Source organism: Pinus tabuliformis, chromosome 9 (genome assembly GCF_031772625.1).
Source record: "Pinus tabuliformis cultivar Carrire ecotype Pingquan chromosome 9, CPIR1, whole genome shotgun sequence".
In the NCBI taxonomy this organism is placed as follows: Eukaryota; Viridiplantae; Streptophyta; class Pinopsida; order Pinales; family Pinaceae; genus Pinus; species Pinus tabuliformis.
This window is the reverse complement of record NC_142307.1, coordinates 832656675-832676088: the sequence shown is the minus strand read 5'-3', so window position 1 is coordinate 832676088 and position 19414 is coordinate 832656675. Positions and strand designations below refer to the sequence as shown.

Below are 19414 nucleotides of genomic sequence, written 5' to 3'. Positions count from 1 at the left end.
CATCATCATCATCATCATCAAAAAAGAAATAAAATTATTATTGTCATTTTATAAAGCATGGGGTTTCATGCTCAAAATCAATTTGTTTTAGGTCAAAGCACCCATTGTGTGCTCTTAGGGTTTGTCATAGAGTCAAGAAGTAAAAAGAGTCATAGCCACATGTATTAGACCCTATTGGGCATTTTGTAAAAAGAATTATTTTTTAGTTAAATGTGTCAAAAATATCCCTCCAAGACCAAGTCGACCATATTTAGGGCTATTTGTATTCCAAGGTGTTGAAAAAACTAGGGCATCATGAATTAGGTGATTTCTCTTAATTATTAACTCCTTGTGAGTGCCTTTTACTTCATTAGATTAGGATCTTCTTTTTGCTTAAGTTATTAGTGTTCTTCTTCATCAAACAGCTACCAATGCATGAACATAAATAGACAAGAGACACAGGACATAAGCTATCCGCCAGTGCCAAAATCTCTCACTCTTTGAGAGGAAAATCCGCACAAAAATTCTTCTTATAGAGATTCCGATTGACAAATACCAAGACCAAGACCCTTGACCTATTTGCCACTCCAAGACCAAGACATAAGTTCTCTTGACAGTCAACCTTCTTCTTCACTCCTCTTCCACTTTGACCTTCTTAGCATCGAGACATTGTCACCACCAAGATCTTATCACTGTCTTGACACCGAGATCTCTTTTACTGTAAGACCTCGTTGTCATATTACCAAGACCTTCCTTCTATGATGGCACCAAGTCCTTTTTCCATGTGATAACACTAATTCCTTCTGTGGTGCACCAAACCTTTATCACTGAGATGGTACCAAAAACATAATAGCATCATCAACGAACTGTAATTTCACTGGAATTATCTTCTAGCCAAGCATATTGAGATATTCACCATGACTGTGATATCAACAAACTATCGTCACACTGATATGGCACCGAAACTGTTTTTTCTAGACTAGAATAACACCGAAACAGAGATACCTCCTTTCTGTGATGATACCAAACCTTGCTTACTGTAATTGCACCGAAAATAGCTCATTGTAATTGCAACGAAATTATCCTTGTGACAGACATCCGAATTGCAAAGAGATACGAACTTGTCGACTGTGGAATAGGTCAAGCTGCCTATTTATAGTAGTTCGTCCATGTAATTAGCCGACATGAGATTATGAATTGTTGTGTCTTCATTTAGGTGAGTCAACATGAGTTTTTGCATTTCATTTTGAAACCGACATGAAGAAGGATACCTTGTGCTTGCCTTGGAGGGCTACTAGACCATTCTATTGACTCGTATACTTTTGTAACATGCCCAAGAAGGGTTCTTCATTCATGGAATTGACTCTCTTTGACTTTTATGACTAGATGACAAATCCTAAAGGCTCACAATGGGAGCCATCTAAAAATAAAATCCTTGCTCAGGAAACCCATGAGTCAAGCATACAATCCTTGTATTTTTCTTCATTACATCAATTACATAAAAATCACAATTACACGTCATTATGAAGACCAAACCTAGTTACACTTTTCAACACAAGGAAGCCTATATGTAAGAAGCACTCGAACTCATTTGAAGAAGACAATCCAAGGAAGTTCGATCACTAGAAGAAAGAAGTGAAAAGGCAAGTGAAGGTCAAGGAAAAACTAGAAGACAATAAGTAAAGTCAAAATTTGAAGTTCTTGTGTTTATTTCTCTCACACGTGTGAAGAAGAAGCTAGGGTTTCTACAGCTAGACAGACGAAATTTTTGATCTCTCAAGAAGGACCAAAAATCTGAAGTAAGGAAGCTTATTTGATGGTCTACTAGCCTAGAAGGAAGAAGCAACTCAAGTGAAGCAAAGAGAAGACCAAAAGGAGCCCTAATCACCCACATGTGTGAAGTTGCAGTTGTTTCTGAAAGGTCGAAGTTGCAGCAATTTTTGGAAGATCGAAGTTGCAGCAGTTGTTGGAGGGCCAAAATTTGTTGTTGGAAGTTGTTAAAGAGGGTTTGACTTGTTTTGACTTTAAGAAGGAAAGCTCATCAAGAAGGAAGGTTGACTTGGTCTTGGAGGGATCTTGGTTTTTGGGTCTAAGGGTCTTGGAATTCGTCATTTGAATATCTATAAGATGAGAAGAATTTTGTGTGGGTTTTCCTCTCTAGGAGTGGTTTTGGCCCTGGCTAGCAACCTACATCTTGTGTCCATTTGTTCTATTGATCTTCATGTTTTGGTAGTTGTGTGATGATGAGAACATTATAATAATCATAAGTACATCAAGTTAAAATAAAGAACATCACAAGCAGTTATTAAAGTAAAGAGAAATCACCCCTAATCTAGCTACCCTAGCTTTCTCAACACATTCCTGGAATAGAGACCAACTCTGGAAAATGCATACAACACTAATATGGAACAAATCCAACAGATCAAGCCCTACATCAATACTTCGATTTGCTTTGTTGATCTAGATATCCTTTGTTGCCCCTTGCACCTTCCTTGAACTCAACACAATTGAATGGAATTCTTTCTCTACCCAATCATTGAGACGTCATTCTCTCAATGTCTTGTGCTCACTCAATTTGTCTTCTCCCTTAGCTTAGTTTTCCTTTTATAAGTTTGAGTTATGACCGAATCCACGACCCTAATAAACAAAGCGATTGACAGTTGAAATTAGATCTCAATTTCAATTGAGATTAGATCTCAATTTCAAATTGAGATTAGATCTCAATTTCAAATTGAGATCAACAATTGAGATTCATCTAATTCACTAATGCAAAGGTTAATTTCATTAGATTAACCCATTATATATATATATATATATATGGCAATTGCTAAGGTTAAGGATCTACTAGGCGATTTCTACATGCCTAGACACTAAGGCTTGTGCAGAAGTCCCTATCGAAGCTACAAACATCAACAAGTAATTCGTTAATTTGATTACCACCACATCCTCCTCTTCCATCTTCTAGCCAATGGCCTCCAAATTGTTCTCTAATCTCCTTGATCTTGAGTAAGCACTATTGTAATGATGCACTCTTGTCCATCATGATTGAGAACAACATATTCTTCAAGAAGAAGACTTTGCCCTTATTTGAAATTGCATGCAAATCTTTCAAATGTTTCATTATCCATGTGGAATCCCTACAGAAGTCTTCCATATTTGGACCTTATGAAGCATCTCATCTATCACACATATTTTAAGCAACATTATTCTTCTTTCTTTCACTCATCAAACTTGTCCTAATCTCGAACAACAATTGGTTGAGTTACATTAATTTGGACAATAGTAGTCGAGCACCTATACTAAAAAAATCGGCAACATACAATTTCTTCAATATATTGTAATTATTGTCAAAGAACCTCTAGCTTCCTTCCAGCATGAAGTCAGAAAAACAAGCTAATTTGTGATAAATTTTTCCAAAAAACACGCAAAATTTGTCAGGTCGGCACTGGGTTAGCGAAATAAACCATAGATCTACTCTCAAACAGCTCCAAAAATAATCAAATCAATGAACAACCAGCACCAAAACAATCATTTTCTACTTGGATCTGTTGATAAACAACTCATTAGCAACCAATTCTTCCAGATTTACAAATCTAGGAAGCACTATAGGCAAGAACAAACTCAATATGCTCCAAGATCCTACAAATCAAGCTTACCTAAAGCATCCAAACTAGGATTCGCACTCCAGGCAGGTGTGCTCAAGGAGCACCCTCCCAAAATCTAGGAGAGTGCTCCAAACCTTTTGGGCACACTCCCTACCAATTTTGAAGTGTAACGCTCCCAAGGACACTCCCAAAGCTTGGAACAATACTCCATCCATGCTCCTTGGATGCTCCTGCAAAGCTCCCTAGATGCTCCCTAAGTGCTCCTTCAGCAATCCCTAACAATAATGTTAACTTCTTAAAGTAAAAGTTGGCATTTCCTTTACCTTTCCTTTTTATCCTGACATTTTTGTTATCTTTCCTTTTTATTCTTTTCCTTTACCTTTCCTGTTTATCCTTTTACTTAAATTTTTAACATTATCATTAATTGTTTTAGGATGTTTGAGAGTCATTGCAACATTATTGGACTTCATATAGAGAAAGTAGAATTTTGTATCCAATTTAAAATTCGGCAAACTTTAACAACTTCGAAGACTTCAGGATTGATAGGATTGCGAAATTTTCATCGGATTCTATCATGTATGAGGGCATATGATTGACATTTAATCAAGAGCACCAAGCCCTATATGTATCCTAATTTTGGCAGTGTTGATTATTGAAATCCTTTGTCATGACTTTAGCAAAGATGTACCCTTCATTCAAACCAAAATCATTGATTAGACATGTTAAGCCTTTTCTACCATAATTTAAGGCTCAGATAGACAATTTCAACAAAATTGGGTAGCATCAACTGATGTCCCTAAAGCATTGAGGTAGAGGGTAAACAAGAGGCAAAGATATTGATGACTATAGCTCAGGCAGCTACTTTTGCATGGACCTAAATGTTTGCATGTGCAAAAGTCACCCAAAGTCTCTTTACGATACTTCAAGTATTGGGTAAGTTGCTTTTGTAATTTAGCCTAACTTAGGAAAATAACATAATTAATTATGTTAGCTATTGATCTAAAGAAACTAACGAAAAGTATAAGTATTAACTTTAGCGATTATGTTTTAATCTCAATCATCAATCTCAAGTGAGGCGAGACGAGACTTGGGAGGAGATCTCAGGGATTGAGTGGAGAACAAATTTCACTCAAGTGTGCTAGGTTCGAGGAAGGTGCAAGGAGTAGCAAGGGAGATAAATCCAGATCAGCCGAGGAAGATCGAAGAACAAATATAAGGCTTGATCAGGTGGATAACTTTGGTTTTATTGTTGTATATGTAATTTCCTTAGAAGGTTGTTTTCCCAGTGAGGGAGCCCGAGTAGGTTTCGAAGATATTTTAATGAAGAATTGTTGATTGGGAGAAATTTGTGTTCGTGTGTGATTGAGATTGGTTGTGCTTCACCTAAATATTTTTTGTGTATATGTTAGAAACTTAGTTGTGTTTTTATTCAGTAGATGTGAATATGCTAGAAATTAATTCACAAGTGCTAAGTTCAAAATTTAACACGATATCAGAGCATAAACTCTGAAACCAGTCTTAGAATCACGGTCCCAAGTTCATACAATCCTTACAAGGGCTAGGTTTAGCTACAACCGTACATGGAAGCAAAGAAAATTTTATTTGCAAGTGCCAAGAGAAAAGCAATTATACGATGGTATGGCAGAGTGGTTGAAGACAACACAAGAAGCAAAAAAAACAAGAAAAAAAATTCTGACGACAACTAAGGTAGAAAAACCAAAAATTAATTAAACAAAAAAAGATCGTGGTTGTGGGTGGCCAACAACCGTGGGGATTATCTGGCCCAGCAACAAAGAAGGTTGTTGCAGTCAGCAGCTAGTAGAGGCCAGCCACCATACAAGTTCTACACAATAGCAGAGTGGTGTCAAGGACGCATGAAGTAGAAAGCCAACACCAAGGGGTTGAATGTCATGGAGTTGCAGTGCACGAGCATACAGGTTGGCAGCCAAGCACAATGCGTGGATGCAAGGGTTCTAGTGCAACAAAGTAGTGGTGGAAACAACAATGGCCAGCAGAAGTCGAGCAAGGGAGTCTTGGTCAAGAAGTGGGATGCGGCCAAGGAGACATGGTCAACAACCTGGACAACTGCAAGAAACCATGAGGAACCGCATGAACAAACGAGGGCTGAGGTGCAATGTCAGCAAGCCGCACAGTAGTGGACTGGTTCGCAAGAGTGTAGGAAAAGGAGAAGGTTGTGGGTCAAGCAGCAACATCACAACTCACAAAGGAGAGAGGTCACAGAGGAGGATGACCAAGAGCTGCGGCGACTAATGCCAACCACCGCAACCACAAACGTCGGCAAAGAAGGGTGTATACGCCAGTCTAGCTACCATGCCAGCTGCAAGAACCAAGGTGTAAAAAGAACAAATCAGAAAGCAACCAAAAACAGGTGTCAAGGCCATAGCAAGACGCACAAGCCATGAGCAGAGTGCCATAGCTGCAGCACAGAGCAGATAGTCGTGCAAAGTGTGTCATGATGTGACACTAGCAAAGAACAACAAAATTGTATTAGTCCATACGGAAGTCACAAATGTTCAAATTTTGAAGCCAATTTTCTGAACTGATAATTACTTCCTAATGATTTTCAAACAGTATTTATCATGCCAATGATCATTGAATAATTACACAGAAAATCTCAACTGTAAATGCGGTGGAAACAATAAAGAGCATTGAAAGACAACCATACACAGTGGACACAAAATATTTTACCCTGGGAAACCCAACCTTGAGAAAACCCAACAATCTTTTCTTAAGTAGAAATTGTCTTTTCATAAAGATTTACAAATCAAAGATTTGTCTAGAAATTTGTGCCAGCATTACAAGTCAAAATTCCAGTCAAACTTGGTCAAACAATTGCTAGTCGACACTAGTCAAAACAGTCAAAAAATCAACTTTATGTGGCCAAAACCTCGCACGTGCAGCTTGCAATCAAAATAACACCTAATAAACATAATAATATGACCATTGGACTATACTAACTCTATCAAAATTGGGATTTTATTCGAACATCATCTGTTATGATACAATTTTCTATGGTATGACTGTCAAACGAGTAAGTCTCATTTACCACTATCATAAATAGTTTTCAAATAATATTGTCATCATCACAGAAATGGGGCAGTAACATCCAAAGGAAATGGATGGTAGGGAAAGCACTTCTAAGTTATGTTTAAATGTAATAAAAACCTACTGGAAAGTTATTTGCAACACCAAACAGTATTTCTGCTCCTGGTGATCTATATTACTTGTGGCCCTTCTGCAAATGAATTGAGCTGACAATTGCAGATTAATGTACAAATGTGGTTGTGATAGTAAATTAATAGAAGTTCTGTGCTTTTCAGAATCTCTCATAACAACAATCATCTCTCAAGTTAAAGAACTTACATCAATTTCTTCATTGTTAGAAAACAATTGCATTAAATATGCCTATTTCAAAATATAGAAACAAATCCTTTCCTAAATGACTTAAAGTAAGGATATCACGCATCCCACCACCATCGGAAGCTTGTATGGAAGTTCTACCATAGAACCTTGGGAAGAAATGCTGCACCCTTGGAGGTATTCTTTGATCTGACCAAAATTTCTGATAGAAATTAACTTCAGTCTCTCCTCTTTCAAGATCCTGCAGTGGCTTGTAAAACCGTCCTGCTTTGTCTACAAGAGGGCCTAAAGCTTCTCCTGCCATCAGAAAACATAAAGCATTTAGAGATTGAATTTCATAAGCAACAACAGTGTACAGTCAGCCTAACTATAATTAATCTCTCCTGTTTTCCCCTTGAAATTTGAACAAAAAAAAAATTGTGGCTTATGCTCTAAAAAACATAATACAGTCATCCCTGACAATAATTAAACTCTCCCTTTTTTTCCCCGAATTTTGAAAAGATATATAAATTATGTTGTAAAAGAAGTAACAATATTTGCTGGAAGCTTCTACACACCACAAACTTGAAAAATTGCCTACATTATTGATGTTCTAACCATGAAACATTTCCATTTTAGCATGTTCAGGATCATGGAACAAATTATTAGCCATCTAAAAGAATAATGTTATTTTTAACCAAAAATCAAATAGTCTATTTAATTTGAGAGAAAACAACTCCAAAATTAGAATTAGAGAGATGAAGTGCTGCCTATTGTAGAGCTGACAATCTACTATAATGAGCAAGGAACAAAGGTAGAAAATTTCAGATTTAATTGCGATACAACTTCAAAAATTTCACCTCTTCCCTAGAGGTTTTCTAGATCTTAACACTGATATTTCAGCCTTAGGGCTGTTATGAATATGATAAAACAGTAGCAACAGCTGAGAATCTTTCACCTCTTAACAACGCCAATCGACAAAGCAATCCAAGAGAAAAGATACCAAATGTGTGTGAACAAGTTTCGCCCTCTAGAGCAATCTTATCATGCATATACCAGATCTGAAATTTGGTTTATGACAGTGGTAATTCCAGCATAATTCTACCTCATCTTCTTCGAGATTAATTTTAAAACACTTAACAGTTTTAGACATAGCATATGTCAAATCAGCAAGACATACTAGTGCTGAAAATTATCAAACCATGAGGAAATATATAGCTGAAAATCAAATCTGCAATAAGACAATTTTGCACAATTGAAAACTTCATACACATATCTAAAGGTAAAGTCCATGTACATACCATAGCCTCATTCAAAGGCTAGTACAATCCTAGAGCTCTCCAAAACCCTAGTTAGGGAAAACCAAGAAAACCCTAGCTCCACCAAAGATACTCCACAACCTAGCATCAACACTAGCAAGCGTCATTGGCAAGACCTCCCATCTTCTCTACTCCAACAAGAACAATTTAGGATTTAATCACAAAACCCTCGCTCCAATGTCTCCAAAGTATGAAATGCTATCCCGAGTATTAAAGATGCTCCAAAAGCTCAAAGAAACCCTAGCACCTCCAAGACAAGAGAGAGAATGTACAAAGATGAAGAACAAAGAGAGAGACACACAAGTGTGCTCTTCTCCTCACATCTATCATACAAGATGATGATGAACAACATGATACACAATGAGATCATCCTCTCCAGCATCTAGCTCACAAGAACAAACCCAGGCATCTCACAGGAGCAAGCCCCAAACAAAGACATCCACTCTAGAGTCTAGACGCCATCATTTCTCCTAAGGTTTCCTCATGAAAACAGTACAATGGTGAAAATGATGATGAACAAACCCTCTCCTTCCTTTATATACATGAGGGGTAAAAAAGATACACCATTAAACTTTCCATCCATAAGCACAAAGATATCAAACATGAAATAACCCATAATTAATGTAATGTCCCAAACAAGGGAAATTTGGAACAAACCCTTTTAAATCAAATTATCCAGCACTTAACAAGAAATTGCCATGAAAACCCAAACACCAGAAATTTGACTAAAAACATAAACCCACAAATTGCATAAAAAACTCATTAATAATCACAACATGAGGAACAATGAGAAATGCAGCAACCAAAATCCATCTTTATTATATATAGATAGGTGTCAATACAATAGCTGGGAATGACCCTCCGGTCTCCAAACTGAAACAAAAAAACAATCACTACACCTGTGGAATCTAAATGAATCCACCAAGGGGAGATGGGTGGGCCCAATCTCTCTAAATCACCCGAGGGTTTTCGTCCTGGGGCTACTACTGGAGTAGAGAACCAGGTTCTCAAGCTCACATACAAGAAACAATATCAACTCCAAGATGTCCTCTCATGGACTCCTCCTCCTCTTTTATAAATCTGATGGACCCCTCTAGAATCTTCTATTTTACTATTATTTTAATCATGGAGCACTTTTCCCTCTTTTATTTTAATTAAAATATTCTTTTTAATGCGGGAAAAGGGTAAATTGGCCACCATGTCTCCTCAAGTCACTAAAACTCCTATTCAAAAGCCCCATCATGTAGATCTTCTTGTTCCAGTTCCAACGAGCTATTACATTGAGGTGTTCCATCAATTAATCTCCCCGAAATGCCACCTCGAGCATAATTAATTAAGTTATGCCCAATAATAATGCTGATTTTTTAAGTTGTCGGAATGGAATGGAACGAAAGGCAAATTGTGTGGATGATGGAATATGCCAAGCGAATGCCATCAAATCCCATTAAAACTACTCAAAACTCCATCGGGACCCTTGATGACATAAACCTGCTCCACTGACCTGGCCATCCCCTGTCTTGGAAAGCCACCCTGGCTGTACTATGAAGAAGAATAAAAATGGGGACATGACAATTAAGCACTTCTAAAGGAGCAATGTGACTGGAATTTAGCCCTTCAAAACATAGTTCATGCAAGTAATTTCTAGCATTGATATTTAGCATGTTAAATGCAAAACATCAACAAGAACCCTTAATCTTCCATCTCTTTCATAAAGATGTTCAACTAAGTTCTTAGGCAGTTCTCCCCAAATCTGACCATCCCAAACAATGAAGAGAGCCAATCCTTACATAGATTTGAGATGACTCTCATTTTCAATAATAAAAAAATAGATTAGTGGAATCTAGATCTTACTTCATTCTCCAAGCAAAATAATAGAAAAAGACTAAACCATTACATTTTGGGCTTGTTGCCTCAAAATCTAGCAGGTCTTGTGAGAGACCTCACAAGGCAAGGGCTAGACTAAGATACAACAATGGGGTGGAGCCCACTGTCACCTCAACACTCCACCTCCTACTCTTTATTGGAATTTCATCACAAGGGAGGTTTCCCGGTATAAGTCACCTAACAGAGATTCTAAGGCAATAGCTCAAAGGTGACAACTTTGTAGGAATTTACAGGGTAAGTTCCTCAAATAGAACACCAAAGGACACCGCTCACAAACAGATCACAGATCAATACACCAGTATTCTTGATGTGGTTAAAACCCTCAAAGAGGGAAACAATCCACGGCCTAAACCAACGCAGCCACTTCAGACAATTTATTAATAAAAGGAAAAAAAAATACATAAGCTTCTCTCATGAACGGTCACCCTACAAATGACACTCCATGCTCTTTAAATAGAGATCATGGACCAATCGGGTGTTAAGCCACGGATCAAATGTCGGTAATACCGAGGAGAGAATGAACCGTCGGAACACTTCATGTCTAGAACATATCGTGACCGTCGGATTGTACGTTACAAAAGTACATAGTAAAGAAACACACTTTACCTAACTCTACACTAGACCAAGTTATACTTAACTATTTCCTATGTGTCGAAATATCCTAACATCCCCCCTTAAGAACAACTTGGGATAGGATTGAAGGATGTACAAATATGACACAATAGGAGAACGAAGGAGGCATTAGAGCCTATCCCCCCTTAATGACAACTTCCTGAACTCCAACCATAAATCGAAGTTTAGTAAACTTCGCCTCTGTGAGGTCCTTTGTAAAGATGTCTGCAACTTGATCATCAGTTGAACAATATTGCACTTCAAGAACATGGTCATGAATGAGCTTTCTGATGAAGTGCATGTGTAGTTCAATGTGTTTGTTGCACTGATGTTGGACTAGATCTTTGCATAGTTGAACGGCACTTTGATTATCACAACAAAGTGTAGTCGGATGTTGCTACTGAAAGCCAAACTCTGACAGGATCTGACGAAGCCACAGGGCTTCCTTACTAGCTTCTACGGCGCCACGATACTCTGCTTCTGCTAAAGAAAGAAAAATGGCACTTTGTTTCTTGCAAGCCCATGTAATAGGTCCAGAACCAAGAGTGAACACATAACCTACAGTAGACTTCCAATCATCAGGGTCACCAGCCCAATCGGAATCAGTGAAACCAACCAATAGAGGAGATGCTTCTGCACTGTAATGAATCCCAAACTGAACTGTACCTCGAACATAACGAAGTATTCTTTTAGCTGCTTTCCAATGACTTTCATGTGGGTTTTGCATAAACCGAGCAATAAGGCCAACAGCAAAGGAAAGTTCAGGACGGGTATGGGTCAAATACAAAAGTTTTCCTACAAGCTGACGGTATAAGGTAGCATCAACTTCAGGGGAAGTACAAGTGACTAAAAGTTTGGCTCCAGACTGAAAGGGAGAAGGGGTTGGCTTACAGTCTTCCATGTGAAAGTGGCGTAGAAGATCACAAGCATACTTGGACTGGGAAAAGGAAATACCTTCCTTGGATTGCAAGACTTGAAGACCAAGAAAATAGTGCAAGTGTCCTAAGTCTGTCATTTCAAACTGCTTTTTAAGGCTAGACTTCACATGGTTTATAACGTTGGGATCACTACCAGTAAGGATAAGATCATCAACATAAAGAACAAGAATGATAAGAGACTAACCCACTTTCTTGGTGTAGACAGAATTGTCAGAATGACACCTAGAAAAGCCAGTATCTAAAAGAAAGCTATCCATTTTGGCATACCAAGCCCGAGGGGCTTGCTTGAGACCATAAAGGGATTTCTTAAGCCGACATACAAGGATGGATTATGTTTGTATAAAGCCATGAGGTTGTTCCATATAGATTTATTCATGCAAGTCCCCATGCAAGAAGGCAGATTTAACATCCATCTGATGGACTTCCCATTTGAAAGAGGCAGCGAGGGAAAGAACAAGGCGGATAGAGTTCATTTTGGCAACAGGGGAGAAGGTTTCTGTATAGTCAATGCCTTCAACTTGTGAAAAACCCTTAGCAACAAGACAAGCTTTATGTTTATCAACTTTTCCATCTGGTCCAAATTGGTTTTGTAAACCCATTTGCATCTAACAAGTTTTCGTCCCTTTGGAAGAGGAACAAGATCCCATGTATCATTTGAAAATAATGAATGATATTCTTCATTCATAATTGCGTCCCAATCTGAATGGCCTGAAGCTTCTGCAAAGGTGTCAGGATCATAATTCATTGAAGCTTGAGCCAGTAAAGAAGAGGCTCTATCGAACTGAGAACGTGTACGTCATTGATCTGTAGGATCACCTACAAGAGCACCTGTTGCATCCCGAGTAGCACGGACCCATTTTGGAAGCTGAGGAGTTGAAGGAGGATCCTGAGAAGGTGGGGGAGGATTGTCATCCTCGTTGTCATCATCTGAAGAAGAAATATTTTCAGAAGTAGAAGGGATAGAGAGAGGTGGCACATCCGCCAAACTAGGCTCGTAGGCTGATATATTTTCAGCAAACTTTACATCTCTTCTAATGATAACATTTTTGGACTTAAGTGGAATAAGTCTATATCCTTTGACATCTTCAGAATATCCAACAAAAATGCATTTTTCACTCTTAGGTTCTAAAGCTTTATGTTTCTCATCTGGAATATGGGCCCATGCTTCACTTCCAAAAACACGAAAGTGACTTACATCTAGTTTAATTGAGCTCCATGCTTCTTCTAGAGTGATATTCTTTAAAACCTTAGTAGGAGTGCGATTTACTATGTAATTTGCACAGTTAATTGCTTTTGCCCAAAAATTAAGACTAAGTCCTTTAGATTGAAGCATACAATTAGCCATTTCCTTTAAGGTGTGATTCTTCCTTTCAGCTACACCATTTTTTGTGGAGCATATGGAATAGTATGTTGCATTTGAATTCCATGCTCAGTGAAAAAGTTGATGAATTTGTTATTAACATATTCACCACCATTATCAGATCTTAGCTTAAGAATTTGATGTCCAGATTGTTTCTCAACAAAGGCCTTAAAGGCCAAGAACATGTTAAATACTTCACTCTTGAGTTTAAGAAGTATACCCAAGTGCATCTGGAGAAATCATCAATGAAAGTTAAGAAATACTTGTAGCCAGAGAATGAAACAACTGGAAGTGGACCACATAAATCACTATGCACAAGCTGTAAAGGGGTTGAGGCGTGCCAAGAGGCGCGTTTTTCAAAACTATCCTGATGATGTTTTCCGAGGACAAATCCGGAACAAACACCATCTCTGCAAGATACCATAGGAAGACCTGTCACCATATTTTCTTTACATAGATTTTGAAGGGAGCGATAGTTTAAGTGACCAAATCACTCATGCCAAACTTTGCTCACTTCATCATTATGAGCAACAAATACCGAGGGAAGAGTTGATGACCCAAAGTTGTTAAACTTATACAACCTTGTAGAATCATCAGCAATGCCAGTAGCTAAAATTTATCTAGGATCTCTTAGGTCCTTAATTACAACATCATGAGGTGAGAATTCAACAATTTTACCTTCACCAAAATGAGTTATCTCATATACAGATAAAAGGTTGCAGGATAAGGTTGGAACACATAATACATCATTAAATTAACCATTGTCTAGATGAATAGTTTCAGTCCCTACAACACTAAGAGATCTATCATCACCAACATATATATTTTTGGTGTTACAATCATTTAAAGAATAAAACATGGCTTTGTTTTTAGCCATGTGATAAGAAGCTCCAGAATCATTGAGCCACTCATGAGAATGAGAAGAAGAAGATACATTTAGTGCATAACCAGGCCGAGATGCTTGACAACCACATGCAGAAAGTGCAATTCCTGAAGATAAAGTTAAAGTTGAAGAGTGCTCTAAATGGATGTTATGCTTCTTCATTGTTGCTTCCAAGGCTTCCATCTTCTTAAAGCATTTGGATTCTAAGTGGCCATCTTGATTACAAAAGTTGCAATGTCTATCAGTCTTCTTCCCTTTGTTTTTATTTGCCTTATCATTTTGTTGAATTGATTTTTCATTTTGAGACTGAAATTGCTAAGGACCCTTGTTTGGTTTAGGACCATTCTTTTTAGGATACTGCTTATTAGGATTCTTTGAATTTGGTTGCTGCTGGGCGACTAAGGCTTTCTTAGAAGAGTTTGCAACATTAAGAAGACCAAGATGTAAGAGTTTTTCTTGTTCTCTTATTAAAGAATCACAAAAGGCATCAAAAGAAGGGGACTTGTAGTCTTGTCCTTGAGAAATAAATGCTTCTCTAGTAGAATGGAAGGTGGAAACAAACACAGAGTAGGCTGGTCCCAACTTAGTAAGAATAGAATAGATAAGGCTACCATCTTCTTTCTTAACCTTAACACCTTCCAAGAGAAGTCTAAGGGTCTTGAACTTGGACAAAAAATCTTCAATGAAAGAAAAATTATTGGGGTCCAACGTAAGCAACTCATTTTCGAGTTGATGGGCTCTAATTTCATTTTTAATTCCAAAAACTTTAGTGAGTTGTTTCATTGCTTCATTAGGGGTATCAAGTTCTGCGATATGGAATCTAAGGTCTGGAGAAATAGACATCCCTATCAACCCACATGCTTGATCTTTCCTATTTTCCCATTTGGCTGTCTTATCTTCATCTTTAGGTTTAGTTTCTTGGCCTGAGGCTATTCTGTAAAGACCTTTACTTCTAAGTAAATCCACAATGTAGGATCACCATTGGAAGTAGTTGGTGTTGTCAAGAATAACTTGGCATGGACTTTCCATTTTAACAGAAACTGAAGCTGTAGATGTTGAAACTAAGTGTTCCAATAGAAAGATCTCGAAAAATTAGGCCGATTAAAAAAAAACGGCTCTGAAAACGGCTTCCGGATGAAGAAGTTATGGCTTTTTGAAAAAAAGTTGTTGAAGATGCCAACGAAATGCGTGAATGTGCAGAAGTGAATGATAATGTTAGATTTTTTTTTTTTAAACCCCCCCCCCTCCAACCTTAATCTAATTAGCTCACTTTAAAAAAAATATTTTATGTGACCCACTTTTATAAATAGGTGAAAGTGACTTTTACAATGGTACATTATGAGCTACCCACTAAATTGTAACTTAAATAAAAGATAACGGGACTTTAGAATTATAAGTGACTCACTTTTTGTAATAGGTGAAAACACTTTTACATAAAGTAACTTTAAAACATAAGTTACATGTGCTTTTTGAAAAAGTAACTCAACAAAAAGAAAGACTTGAACTCAAGACCTCTATTCTCATAAAGTAACTTTGGACGAAGTGAGCTAGATTAAAAGGTTAGTAATTTTTGGAAAAGAGGAAGGGGTTTTTTTTTTTTTTTTTAGTTACTCAAGCTTTGGGTGCGTGCTTACTTGAAAAAGCTCTTTTTGCCTACAAAACAAAAAACCACACAACCCAATACGGACATACAAAAAAAACCAAACCTTATGGCTTGAAGTTAGCTTTCGCCGGAAACCAAATATTTTCCTCAATGTTTCTGATTTTCCGAGATTACACTAAGACGCGACGGAAAAGAGCATACGCATGACAAAAATCCTTCATTTCTGTTTCTGATTTGCTCAGATCACACAAAGTCGCGGGGCAAAGAGCATACGCAGAAATGAAAGGTATAGATCCGGTAATATAAAAAAGAGAGATAAATAAACCGAAATAAACACAGAGATAAATAACTAAAATTGCAAATAAAGACTGTATACCTCCAGATCTTAGAAATGACGTAGCTAGGGCTACCGGAAACCTTTTTGCGTGAAACGAAAGGGGTTCCTCACTGGAACAGATGCTCCTAACACAATAGAGCAATCCTCTCAGCCTGAAAGCGGTCAGAAACAGTAGATCTAGGAAACGACAGTCGAATGCAGTTATACCAGCTTCTGATTTGGATCACCAACGGATGCGGCCCTCAAATAGCTCCGTTACCATGTAGGAATTTACAGTGTAAATTCCTCAGTTACAACACCAAAGGATACTGCTCACAAACAGATCACAAATCAGTACACCAATATTCTTGACATGGTTAAAACCCTCAAAGAGGGAAACAATCCACGGCCTGAGCCAACGCGGCCGCTTCAGGCAATTTATTAATAAAAGAAAGAAAATTTACATAAGCTTCTCTCATGAACAGTCACCCTACAAATGACCCTCCATGCTTTTTAAATATAGATCATTGACCAATCGATTGTTAAGCCACGGATCAAGTGTCGGTAATACCGAGGAGAGAATGAACCGTCGGATCACTTCCTGTCTAGAACATATCGTTACCTTCGGATTGTAAGTTACAAAAGTACATAGTAAAGAAACACACTTTACCTAACTCTACACTAGACCAAGTTATACTTAACTATTTCCTATGTGTCGGAATATCCTAACAAGCTTCAATAGGCTCAAGTAGGGCACTCAGACTAAGAACAAGGCTCAATCCAATGCGATAAGGGATAGCGTACCCTCTAAGGAACTTCAAGGAAGGCTTATAGCCTAGGGTTTGGATGATATGCTACACAAATGGCACACTTAAGAATGTAAGACCAAGAAAAAGGCTTGTGAGAAAGATATGATCAACAAAAATGGAGCCACAGGCCTTCAATAAGCCCTAACTTGAAGCCTTGATGCTCGATTAGAATTTCCTAGGGTAGAATTGCCTAGAGTTTGTGACATTAGCCCTCGGAAAGCCATTCCAACCATGTAAAATGCACGATTTAGGTGTTATAAGGTCCAACCAGCAAGAACAACCTTAAAACAAACCAACGCTTCAACCCTAGTTGAATTCGGCCATGTGCCCTAGCCCTAGCAACTTGCCTAGAAGGGTTGAAATTGGTTAAGAAAGAAAAGAATGAAGTTCTATTAGTTTTGACCATCTATGTGGAAAACATCGTGTACTAACTACTTGGGTGATGGAGTCTGAGGGAAAATTACTACAGAAATATCAAACCCTTGAAAGGAGTAAGGGGTGAAACCCCAGGTTTCCACTTTTAAAACCCTAGATATCATTCAATATGGGGATAAAAGGAAGAGAAAATCTCTCTAGGAGATTCTCAAGGGATGTTCGAGATTTTTAATTAAAGCAAGCCACATTTCACAAAAATATTTCATATAAAGATATGCATTTAAAAAGGGAATATAGAAACCCTAGCAAAATGCATAGCATACAATGACCGTAAAATAATATTCAACAATAAAAGTACTCACAAGATATCAATGAACAATCCTTCATTATCCCAAAATGGCATCTCCACAATAAGGACTAGTCTCCATAGCATAATATCCACAAAGATCACATGTCCACAAGAGTAGCGACAAAATCTTCAAAGAGGCCGAAATCGTCCACAAGTGATGATGAAATGAAGTGTGAGGTGACCTTTTATTTATCTGAGATCTACCTCACCTAATTTTAGTTAGGAAGCTCCTAAAACAAGTTTGATAATAAGTAAATACAAGTAAACCTTGGGTTACAAGCCAATCCACTAGCTCAACATGAAACTATGCCAAAATAAACCCACAACTATGAGCCGTAAGCCTCTAAAATGATGATATCATGCCCTTTTTGGACTCCAAATGCTATGTGATATGAAGAGAAGGCTAAAAATGTCTCCAAGCATCATAATCATCCATCATTTGAGTAGTCCTCAAAGCAACTCCAGACATCCCCAAATCTAGTTGGCGTGCCCTCATATCATCTACATGGGTCTCCAATGGTCAACATAGTGCCTCCTTTCTCCAGCGTTAGGGCTCCATCAAGTGCAACAAACCCTCCCCAGTCATCTCTTGGAAGACCATCCTCATCTGCGCTTTGAATCATGGCTTGATTAACAAGTAGTGCCAAGGCTAGCCTGGGGGCATGATAGGTCCAATGGTGCAATCATAAAGAATCCCTTGTGCTAGGCAAAAGAAGATCAGTGTCCCAACGCTCTAATGTAAATAGGCCAACGCTGCATCTACTAAAACATCAATCTCTCTATAGGGCCTGGGTACCTATGGAGTGGGTGCCCTCAAGGCCTATGCTGATGTGGATCACCTGACAAAACCAACTTAATCTCAAGTAAAAGAAAATATTCATTAGAAAAGAAGATCATATAATAAGCATCTACGTGGACCAAACTTGTAAGCTAAGGGCATATTAATATTTCAAACTAGGGTTACCTTCCATTGTCTAACTAAACAAAGTCCCATAAAGTGTTCCCAATCTTGGAAGCTGTGCCTAATAGTCAACCCTATTAGGCGCTTCCAACCCCCAAGGGTAGGTGGCATTTCCAAGGTTAAACCTTCAACCAATAGGTGTTGGTTTAAATAAGTGGCAATGGTCATGGCCAATTGCCATGGTCAAGGGGAGCAACTAATCGGAGTCCACATCTTAAGTGTATAGATGTAATGGAGGGAGAAATCGTGGAGGCATGAGTTACCCTGCTTGGCTTGTTTTTTCCAACCCTCTAGTGTGCCTCTCACTTCTTCATAATAATGCTTTTATTTTGGGTGCATACTCAAGGGTTGGAGCTTGCACTTTATGATATAACATTCAATTTTCCCCCTTAAGATGAGATAGTTTCTCGCTCATCAAGATTGGGACATGCAAGGGTTCATTTTGATGAAATGTAGAAGGATTCTCAAGTTTAGATCTTATTTTTTATGGTTTTTTTTTCTATTTTTAGGGTTTTTTAGATTAGATAAATAAATACAATAGCAAAAAATTTGGAAAAACGACGATTTACTATTGGAATAAGGATTGTGCCTTATTTCCAATTTTCCAGTAGGGCTATGGGGTCATATTGATGCCCCTCTTAAGTTGCTTGATCAATACTTGTGGATTAGGGCCTAGAGGTGGAGCCCTAGAAGTTAAATCACCTCAAGCCTAATCAAGAACAAGTTAGGGATTCCACTTAGGGAAAAACCTTCAACCAATAAATCAACTATCACACAAGATAAATTGAAAACTTTGATGAGCAATGCTAGTGCATGGCGGCATGGCCCAAAAAGGAAAAACAAGCCATACCTTACAACAACAAGAGATTGATTGATTGATTTTAATGACGTTCGCGAGGCTGAACAGCCTATAGGACCAAGAGAATGTTGAATTTTGCAATTTTGAAATTAATTATAATTTATCTTAGACCTTCAACCTTTAAGCGCAGACAGTAACCAATCCCCATATAGAAAACAGTCAATGGACAGTAAGACAGCAAATTTGGTCCAAGACCAAGGAA

At 38.0% G+C, this 19414-nt stretch overlaps 1 protein-coding gene across 2 annotated transcripts in view; it reads right to left on the bottom strand.

Annotated features, from left to right (window-relative positions):
• Window positions 1-19414, bottom strand: part of LOC149151357 (inositol polyphosphate multikinase alpha-like) — a 206953-nt gene that overhangs the window by 137154 nt on the left and 50385 nt on the right. For both annotated transcript variants that reach the window (XM_089445693.1, XM_089445692.1), the window contains exon 3: window positions 7065-7262. In XM_089445693.1, coding sequence (XP_089301819.1) covers window positions 7065-7262 — 198 coding nt within the window. The remainder of the gene's footprint in view (window positions 1-7064; window positions 7263-19414) is intronic.